The 10,527-nt window shown below is 44.1% G+C and overlaps 1 protein-coding gene across 2 annotated transcripts in view; it reads left to right on the top strand.

Moving 5' to 3' along the window:
- Positions 1-10,527, top strand: part of LOC126994231 (guanidinobutyrase-like) — a 28,168-nt gene that overhangs the window by 12,205 nt on the left and 5,436 nt on the right. For both annotated transcript variants that reach the window (XM_050853610.1, XM_050853540.1), the window contains exons 2-8: positions 2,152-2,357; positions 3,001-3,187; positions 3,479-3,599; positions 3,790-3,990; positions 4,218-4,362; positions 4,605-4,699; positions 9,457-9,608. In XM_050853610.1, coding sequence (XP_050709567.1) covers positions 2,159-2,357; positions 3,001-3,187; positions 3,479-3,599; positions 3,790-3,990; positions 4,218-4,362; positions 4,605-4,699; positions 9,457-9,558 — 1,050 coding nt within the window. In that variant the 5' untranslated portion in view covers positions 2,152-2,158 and the 3' untranslated portion in view covers positions 9,559-9,608. The remainder of the gene's footprint in view (positions 1-2,151; positions 2,358-3,000; positions 3,188-3,478; positions 3,600-3,789; positions 3,991-4,217; positions 4,363-4,604; positions 4,700-9,456; positions 9,609-10,527) is intronic.

Here is a 10,527-nt window from a genome sequence, read left to right as displayed (position 1 = left end):
AGATGCCCGCCACAAGTGTCAGCTCATCCCATGAGTCTTGGGTCTCGGGTCTCTCGTCCGTGAGCTCATTGTGCTCCTCCAGCATCTGTGTCTGGCTCTTGTTAGGGCCGTCAGGTCAGGGTAGCACACGGGGGCGTCAGGAGTGCAGGGTGGTAGGCAGGGCAACAGGGAGACTCAAGACATCAAGTAGGGTTGTAGGACTTCGAGGGGAAGCGAGCGTGGTGGCGGTTTTTGTAGCCGACGGGCTGCAAAATTGCCAAACCACTCGCACGCTCATGCCGTATCGGGCAGCACTCGTTTAGCCATAGTCCTGCATTCAGTCAGGTGAACGATTCGCCTGGCAGCTATCGTGCAGCTGTCGAGCAGCTGTCTGGCAGCTGTTGTAACGGTCAAAATTTGAATTTCGTGCCCGATCACTGCACGAGTGCTGCCCGACCTATCACGAAAGCTGCACGAATGCTGCAACATAGCTGGACGATCACTGCGAGTGCTGCACGATGCTTGCAGCACTCCTGCCCGGTCTTTGATAAGGTCACCGGCCACGCCGAGGGCTGCACGAAAAGTAAGCGCAGCGCTTATTTTTCGTGCTCCTTGCCGAGTCATCGGGTAGCATTTGTTGTGCACGAATTTCCCCAACGATAACTAGACGATGTGCTACGAATATGAACTTGAATGCTGCATGAATGGCAGTCGGGCAGCTGTCGCGTTCAAGATCGTGCATGTGTGAAAGCCCTTTAAAGCCCTTACCCTGTGAAAGTCGTCTTTGGATGCAACACATTACTGTTCGTAGGGCCATCGACAGCCATCACCGTATCTAGATCAAGATTATCAGCAATGGTGTCCTTTGCTCACGGAAAGTTTGTTGATACTACACGAGGAGCCTAGTTTACGGCTAGAATGCTAAATGACCAGTGTATCAAAACACATTGATATATACCGCCCAAAATAAACCTGATTCTTCAAGCCAGTAACAATAAACTATCTCCTATAGTGGGTGCCGCGGGGCCACTCTGCCCTTAGACGCCTTCATAGCTCACTAAACAGCATGTTTGTGAGGACGGAGCAGTGAAAAACGCCTAATACACGTGGCTGCCAGGCTGCCGAGAGGTAGGTCAATAAATGGTTAAATGTAAAAACCTTGAAAACAAATATTTATTACAGCCAAGTACTACTCAGCAGAACTTTTCCATCTGAATGGACGGAAAGGTCAGGGCGACCAAGCAGCCCTTGATAAACAAGTGCTGATTTTGGGCCTCCACTTGAAGGATTGGGCATCTCTCTACCAGCCGTCTGGGTGGTTGCGCGGCATGCAGCGCCTTCCTCCCTTGAGGTATATCCCCAACGAGATACCCCCCCCCCAAAAAAAAAGTGAAAGATATAAACTGGAGCGGTGTAGGCCTATTACCAAGTTTTATGGGGGCTAGTAAGTAAGGTCAAGGATCAAGACAATATTATAGCCTATAGCTCTAGATGAAAGTAAACCTGGAAAGTTAACTAACCTAATGTAGGAATGATTGCTGACCACCAGCTGTTGGCTGCTGTTGTGCCGAAAAACGCCTTACGTGTTGCATGGTTCAAGTCGAAACACGAGATAGTGAAACGTCATCGAGGAGAGAGTATTCCTATTTTATTGGATGCACCACCAGGTTGGGTCTTGTTTGTTTCATGAGCTCCACATAATTTTCATATTCATGTGGAACTATCCATTTGGATAGTACCTTAGGTAAGGAAACATTAGAACTTTTTTTCAAGATTTTTATTTGTACTTTCCACATCACTCACCTGAAGCTTTCCCCACAAAAAAAAAAAAATTACAAGGTCCTAAACTGAGTGCAATTTAATTGTCTACTGCGCGTCCTCTCCTACATAGGCGCCGACCATTTGGATTTTTTTCTTCAGCACAGTGATACGAGCATCGATCGCTATATCCCTCTATGGGCATTTCTCAATTTCCTTTCGAGAATTGGTCACTCTCTTTATCGGACTTTCATATTATCTGATCCTGTATACGTTGAGAACACTGGTTAAAACCATTCACTTCGAACCCAACGGTAAAGCCTATTAATGTGTGTGTGTGTGTGTGTGTGTGTGTGTGTGTGTGTGTGTGTGTGTGTGTGTGTGTGTGTTCATAAAAATATTTTACTCCCACAGTGACATCATGAGGATGCTGAAAGGACTCTTGCGTCCGCCACTGAGACTCCATCCCGCCCTCCTTTCCCGTCCCTCCCATACTCCATCATGCCCTTCCCGCACTTGCTCCACGCGCCGCCTCAACAAGCCCCTCACATCCAATCAAATGCCACGCCCCGGGGGCATCGCTTCCTTCATGCGGCTTCCCGTACAGAGCGACACACAAGGTACGTAAAGCGTTGTATTCCCCGAGGGTTGGTTGATCACACACTAGGGTACTTCATCATGTGAGTGTCTCTGACGGTGGTGGCCAGAGACACAAATAATGACTTGAAAGATCTTGCGTAAATGGGTTAGCCGGTGCCTGGACGCGAGTGTTAACTGTTAACCGCGTGTCTCGAAGGCCTGGGTTCCTATTCCGGGTAGGTTGATGGGATAAACATATTGCCGAGTAAATCACTTTCTCATATGCTTCGAGTATTGGCAGTCCCCTCCATTTATTTATTACAGCCAACTACCACTCTGCAGAATTTTTCAATCTGAATGGACGGAAAGGTCAGGCAGCTCTTGATAAACAAGTGAAATTAGTGACCGGAGTCCCTCTTGCTCCATGGGCCTGTTCCGTCATTAATTATTAAATAATTATTATGCAAGTCTATACAGTCGGCGAGGGATGGGACGCAGGCGGGGCACTTGTTCCATATTTATTATTTACAATAGCTATATTTTAACATCGTTGTATGTTCACAAAACATGTAATTAAAATTCCTATGATATTCGAAACAACCAGTCATGAAATGGCACTTCGAGCCTGACGTACCGAAGCCTCAGGAACGGGATATGACTTTCGCTGTTTTCGTCCCCTAATAGGCCTTGATGTGTGCTTCGTGGGCGTGCCGCTGGACACAGGTACTTCGAACCGCAGCGGCACGCGCATGGGTCCCAGGCAGATACGGTGCGAGTCGGTACTGCTTCGCCCGTTCAACTCAAAAGGGGCAGACCCGTTTAGTCAGCTCAACGTGGCCGATGTTGGGGACGTGAGCTTCAACATGTATAAGTGAGTCATGCATGTCTTTCAATTCCTTTGCACTCTTAAGACCTATGATATGAAGTGGAATGACATTTACTTTCAATTTGAAGAAATGTCTTTGTGCTTAATCCGAGGTATATGAAAAATTTTGGTACCGAGAAAAAAAATCGCATAATGACAAGTAATGATCCTATAGGTAGGCATTGTTCCATCAGAGACATATCAATAAAAACTGTTTGTCACTCTTTTCGAAGCCTTTGCGCAGGGATTCTTCTTTAGTTTCGTTTTGCCTTAAAATGTTATGGACATGCATTTCAGTCTACCTGAAGCGTGTGAACACATAAGGCAGAGATTCTTGGAACTGGTGAAGGATGGATGCATCCCCCTGACGATGGGCGGCGACCACACCATAACGTATCCCATCCTACAGGCCATCAAGGTGAGCCAATGGCACTTCGTATTTTGTACCAGGTTTTCATAGATATATTTCTCCTATAATAGAATGTGACCTGTGAAGTTATTGTGCAATGATTCCCATTTGTAACTGAAGCCTAGCATGCACAGTTTGGGGCGCTATCGCAGGCCCGTGCAGCGCCATGATGGCAATTACCTCAATCAATCAATCTCAGGCTCGTCATGGTCCAGTGGGTCTGGTCCATGTGGATGCCCACACTGATGTGTCTGACACCATGCTGGGAGCAAAGATCACTCATGGCACCCCGTTCAGGCGGGCAGTGGAGGAGCAACTCATTGACCCTCACGCCACCATTCAGATTGGATTAAGGGGCACCGGTCATGCCCAAGATGGCAATGCTTGGCAAATCAGTCAGGTAAGGAGGCTACTATTTTTATTTTTTAGTATTTGAAAAGAGTAACTAAGCAGAGGGGTACTCCAGATGGAGTATATCCCTCTCCAAAAATTAATAGTTTCCTTGTAATACGACAGCAATACTATATGGGCCATATCCTATTCATCCCTATAGGCTACTCATAGTAAATGGGACTTCGTTATTCTGCTTCACATTCTTGGTGCACAGACTGACTTACTTCATGTCAGGGGTTTCGTGTGGTGCCAGCAGAGGAGTGTTGGCACCGTTCACTGGCGCCCCTCATGGAGGAAGTGAAGGACATGATGGGGGACAGACCAGTTTACCTCTCTTTTGACATTGATGCCATTGACCCAGGGTTTTGCCCAGGGACAGGTAGGTTTGCTTTGTACAAGGTAATGGAGAAACCTCTGTGGTTATATTTGTTATGAACCTGATTACTGAAATGATGAGTGAATGCAGCAAATTGAAAAGCTTAAATGCTCTGTAACATTGTGTAGATTTCATTTCACAACCCATGCTTTTCATTTCATTACCATTAAATCTGTTTGCAGAAAATGAGGTTTCTTATAAAAAAAACTGATATATGGTGTATAATGTCTTTGTACCCACATAAGGAACCCCTGAGATAGGGGGATTGACTACCATCCAGGCGCTGGAGGTGGTGCGGGGCTGTCATGGTCTCAACTTGATTGGCTGCGACCTTGTGGAGGCAAGTTTGTAGAAGTTGTGCAAAACTTTTTATCAACATGAGCAGAGACCATTTATTAGCAAGACTTATTCTTAGACAAGGATGTATTAAGGCAAGAAGTTCTATCGGGACAACCTTTATGAAACGTGTGAATGTGCACCCCTAAAAAAAAAAAAAGGTTAGTTGGTAGCAATATTTTTATTTTGCTGTGCCGTGAGAACTTTTCTAAGTGTTTCCCATATATAAATTCACAATATTTAACCTGACTACTAAACACAGGGGTTGTAGTTTGAGGCTTAGGGCTGGTGCAGGGTGCACAAGGTTATCTATCAAATCTCTAGTGCCCTGTCCCCTTATGAGAACTTCCCAAAAAGTTAAAGCATATGCCAGAGCAGGATGGAGTACATCAATATCAGAGAAAAAGATTCACAAAATTTACATAAATATTTAGACTGCACAAATGGCCAGCAAGACTGCACATGCCTTAGAGCAGTGCTGTCAAAACTTTTTTGCCTATTGTACCCTTTATTACCTTCTCCTACTGTTACGTACCCCCTATGGCTGATTAAACTCGATTATATTATATTTATATTATATTTAGGTACACGTACATTACGCGTCCTTCCTAGGTACCCGTCCCTCCCTCTCTCTTTTCCTTTATAGAACATGGGAAGTTTCTGCTGTGTGTGTGTGTGTGTGTGTGTGTGTGTGTGTGTGTGTATTTACCTAGTTGTGACATACGGGAAAAGAGCTACGCTTGCGCTGTCCCGTCTCCATATCCGCTCTTATCCAACTTTTCCTTAAAATCATGAATGTTTCTTGCACAAACCACCTCCTCCTCCAGTCCATTCCACAGCTCAATGCTTCTGTTTGGGAAGCTAAATTTTTTCACATCTCGCCTACATGTGGTCGCCCTCAACTTCTTTCCATGTCCTCTTGTGTCTCTCTCGCTCCACACACACAGGTCCTCTTTGTCCAGATTCTCCACCCCGCTCACCACCCTGTACACCGCTATCAGGTCTCCTCTTCTTATCTCCAGGGTTGTGAGCCCCATGCTATTGAGTCTCTCGTAAGTCCGATCCCTAAGTTCCGGTACCATCTTAGTTGCCATTCTCTGTACTCTTTCCAGCTTTCTTATATTCTTCTTTTCGTGAGGAGACCAGACCACTGCTGCATACTCCAACCTTGGCCTTATCATTGTAACTATTATTTTCTGCATCATCTCTTTGTCCAAATACACAAATGTCGTCCTTATGTTCTTCAGCAAATTCATAGTTTGTCCCGTTATCCTGTTGATGTGTTTGTCGGGTGACATGTTCTCTGAGATAGTCACTCCCAAGTCTTTTTCTTCCATTCCTCTGCATATTATCTCACTTCCCATCTTATAATCATATTCACATCTTCTACCACTCCTACCAAACTCTATTTTTCTACATTTCCCAAGATTGAATTCCATCTGCCATGTACCACTCCACTCCCATATTTTGTGCAGGTCCCTCTGCAATGCCTCACAGTCTTTCACATCATTGACACGTACGTCTCAATAGCTTTGCATCATCTGCAAACAAACTCACATAGCTGGTCACTCCCTCCACCATATCACTTATATAAACAGCAAACATTATTGGCACCAGCACTGAACCTTGTGGGACCCCACTCCTCACTGGGCACCAGTTGGAAACCCTGTCCTTGATTATTGTCCTCATTTCCCTGTTAGTTAGGAAGTCCTCCAGCCACTTAATCAGTCCATCACCCATTCCACCCCTATTTTTAATTTTCGAAATTAGTCTTCAGTGCGGTACTTTATCGAATGCCTTTTTCAAATCCAGGTACACTCCATCCCCCCAGCCTTCTCTCTCTTGTATTAAATCTGTCACCCTTGAGTAATAACATAAGTTGGTGACACACGATCTCCCTCTCCTGAATCCAAACTGGCAATCCGAGATAATTCTCTCACTTTCTAAAAAATCCGACCACCTGTTTTTAACTAGCCTCTCACATATCTTCGCAACCACACTAGTGAGTGATACCGGTCTGTAATTTAATGGGTCCTCTCTCTTTCCTCCTTTATAAATTGGTACTATGTTTGCTCTCTTCCAATCTTGTGGTACCTTTCCTTCACTCAGGGAGGCACTTATTATGGAGTGCAGTTTCTCTGCAAGTTGCTCACTACATTCTTTCAGGATCCACCTGATACTTCATCCGGCCCTGTCGCCTTTCTTACATCCAGCTTGTTCAAGCTTTCTTTGACCTCCTACACCGTTAACTGTATCTCCTGCATAACCCTTCCTCTTTCCTGGCCCGGTGGTTGTATGAATTCGTCTTCCTTTGTGAAAACTTTTTGAAAGCTGTTGTTCATCACTTCTGCCATCTCTGCTGGGTCTTCATATGTAGTTACATCCATTTTCAGTTTATCGATTGTTTCTCTATTCTTTAATTTGCCGTTCACATGTCTATAAAATAATTTAGGTTGGTCTTTGCATTTGTCGATTATATCTTTTTCATATTTCCATTTTTCTTCTCTTCTAATCTTTGTATATTCATTCCTTGCTTGTTTGAGATTGTTCCACGCGTTGATTCTTCTTCGTCTCCTCCATCCCTTCCAGGCTTCCTCCTTTCTTTTTCTAGCCACCTCGCATCTTTTGTTAAACCACTCCTTTTTACCAACATCCTTTTTGGTTACCTTAGGGACGTATCTATTCTCGGCTTCTTTGTACAGCTTTAAAAACTCCTCCCACTTGTCATCGGTACTTTTGGCTTTGTACAGCCCACTCCAATATGCCTTTTCAAAAAAGTTCTCATATTAACAAAGTCTGCCTTAGAGTAGTACTTCTCCCTATTTTGTGATCCTCTTTTCGATCAATCATTCTCTTTTCTTTTACTTCAAATTCCACAATCACATGGTCACTCTTTGCTATTGGGCAATCTATTTTAATATTTTCTATTACTTCCAGTTCCTTGTTAAAAACCAGGTCTAATCTTGATGCCTCTCCTTCTTTCCCGAATCTAGTATGTTCCTTAATCCATTGCGTCAGCACATGTTCCATTGCCAGTTGCAGGAGTCTTCCTCCCCACGACGCTTCTGTTCCCTGCGTCTGCCGATCCTCCCATTCTACCTCTTTGCAATTAAAATCACCCATTAAAATTATTCTCTCACCCTCTCTCAACATTCCATCCAGGCAACTCACTGTGTCTTGTATCATTTGTTCATATTCTCGGGCCTTCCATGCATTGGTTCTTGGTGGCACATACCCTACTACATACTGCCTCCTTCTTCCTTCAGCACCCACAGTTTTCACTTTCAGTACCTCTGCCAAGCCTTCACCCTCAATCACCTCTTCCACCCTAATAACTTTCCTTACCATCAACATCACACCTCCTCCCTGTTTTCTCTTTCTGTCTCTCCTCCATCTATTGTATGCACCTTCTCCAATCCCCACCACCTCAACTGAGTCATACAACTTAGTTTCTGTCAGCCCCACAATATCAGGTTCTCTGTCTCTCAAATAGTCGTTAAACTCTATCCACGATGACACTATTCCATTGATATTCGTATAAGACACTTTCCATCCTTCCTCCTTTCCTGTTAGACTTTTTCTCTCCTTTCTCTCGTCACCATGAACCACTGTGTGTGTGTGTGTGTGTGTGTGTTCCTTTACCTTCTATAGATATACAAGTAATCATTGTCAAGCAACTCACCAAGATAGTAGTTCTTTCCTCACATTTCACTCCTTCCCATTCCTATTTCTCTCACCTTTACTATTGCTACCACAAAATGGTCAGAACAAGTGACCATTTCTCAACTTTTGCATCCAAAACATCCATGGCTACATAATCAACCAGGCTACTTTCATTTCCCCGTCCCCATCTAGGCAGAACTGCGTATCAACATTTGCTCTGAAAGGTTACCAGGAACAACCCTTCTCAGTCCAGTTTTCTTTTTCTTTTTTTTTTATCTTCTGCCTATGGCACCAGTAGACATTCTTGGTGGGGCCTGGTAGTTGGCCCCAGCCCATTATGGCACAGATAAGTGTTTTATAATGGTGTCATCTTGCTTTGTGCATGCTGCTACTTAAAGCTCATTTTTTTCCTTTCTTTATAAAAAGAGAAAGAGAGAGTCTGGAATCTGGGATGAAAGGTGATCCTAAAGACAGAATGTGGGTAGTCTTGGGCCACTCGGTGATGACTGAAAATTGTCAGTTTGTAGTACTGAGCAGGACTTGAACCCAAGTCCTCCAGGATGCTGTGCCTGCACACTGACCCACCAGCCATTGCCTCCCTTCTCATGCTCTCATGTACACCCCACTTCCCAAGCCACAATTTTCAAGCTTCCAATTTTCACATTCACAGGAATGGGTTAGGAATACATAGGCATCCATCAGTGCAGAGAGGAAGGCACTAATGATAAGCGTACTGTCTCCTGGTATATTTTAAGGTTTGTTACTGTAGGACAGGTTCACAGCAAATGTGTTGCTCACATGTGGAGCCTTGTAAAGAAGCTTAATGTTTTGTGGTGGGTGGTAAGCCAATGATGAGATGCCATCTATGTGCAATGTAAAGAAAAGATTATCAATTTTTTTTTTGATTTTCAGAAAACAATAATTCTATTCAGTTTACATTTTCCCAATGCAGTCTTTCCTATTAGCTCTTAACTTTATCCGATATGTTTTTATTTATTTTGTGGAATTTATACCTTTAAGTAAGGGTTAACTGTGTATAGAGGAGCTGAATTTAAAATCAAGAAACCTTTTAGCTGAATCTTCCCAATATGATTGCAGGTTGCTCCACCCTATGACTTTGAAGGCACCACAGCACTGACAGCTGCCAACCTCCTATTTGAGATGCTGTGTGTCCTTCCAGCACCCAAGGCAGCACAATGAACTGGAGCATACCTTACTAAGCATGTATACGTTAATGCACTAGTAACAAGGTATGCTACAAAATGTTTTGTCCAGCCCATTCAGGGGGCTTCGTGGTGCAGTGGTTAGCACACTCGGCTCACAACCGAGAAGCCTGGGTTCGATTCCCGGGCAGAGTGGAAAAATTTGGGCAGCTTTTCCGATACCCTACGCCCCTGTCCACCCAGCAGTGAATGGGTACAGTACCAGGTATTAACCCGGTAGCAGCGACGGGCCAAATTTGTGGCTTTACCGTGTAGCAGCAATGGGCCAAATTTGTGCCATGATATCAACCCCCCAAAATAGATGATGCATAATCTGATCACAAATGCTTTGATATATAATATGAAATGGTTTGTGTGAGGGGTGATTTTTTTCTCATTTTCTCGCTTAGAGGGACCATTCAGAAACATGATCCCCACCGCTACCGGGTTAATCGGGGGTTGTGTCCCATCTCCTGGGATCTGTTCCCTTCTCTTATAATTCCTTCCCCCTCCTGTTTCTCTCCAGCATATGACCACAGATGATGCGCCGACTAAACGAAACTTTCCAACTTTTTCAGCCCATTCAGTATTCTTTTTAACCCTCTCGCGCATGATGACAAATTTCGCGTCATCAAGGGTAAAAGGTCTTGGCACACGATGACACGAAACGCGTTATAAAAGTTTTAAAAGATTAAAAATTAAGTTTTAGGTGAAAGTGCGTCAAATTTGGGAGCGTCATTTGTTGGAATAAGTTTCTTAATAGTAACATATGGCAACCTTTCTAAGGAGCGTAGATGAGGAGCATGGAGCGTTTTTTAGTCGTTAACCTACTCTGACAGGAGAGGAAAAAAATACAGTTTTCTCGGTGTAACTCGGGAACTAATAGGCGTATGAGGATTTTGAGGATACCATAAGAATCCTCACTAAATTCCACTTCAAAACATATATTCGGCTAAAAAAGTTGGCC

Source organism: Eriocheir sinensis, chromosome 1 (assembly GCF_024679095.1).
Source record: "Eriocheir sinensis breed Jianghai 21 chromosome 1, ASM2467909v1, whole genome shotgun sequence".
NCBI classification, from domain to species: Eukaryota; Metazoa; Arthropoda; class Malacostraca; order Decapoda; family Varunidae; genus Eriocheir; species Eriocheir sinensis.
Note: the sequence above shows the minus strand (reverse complement) of the source record. Positions and strands in the feature narration are given on the sequence as shown.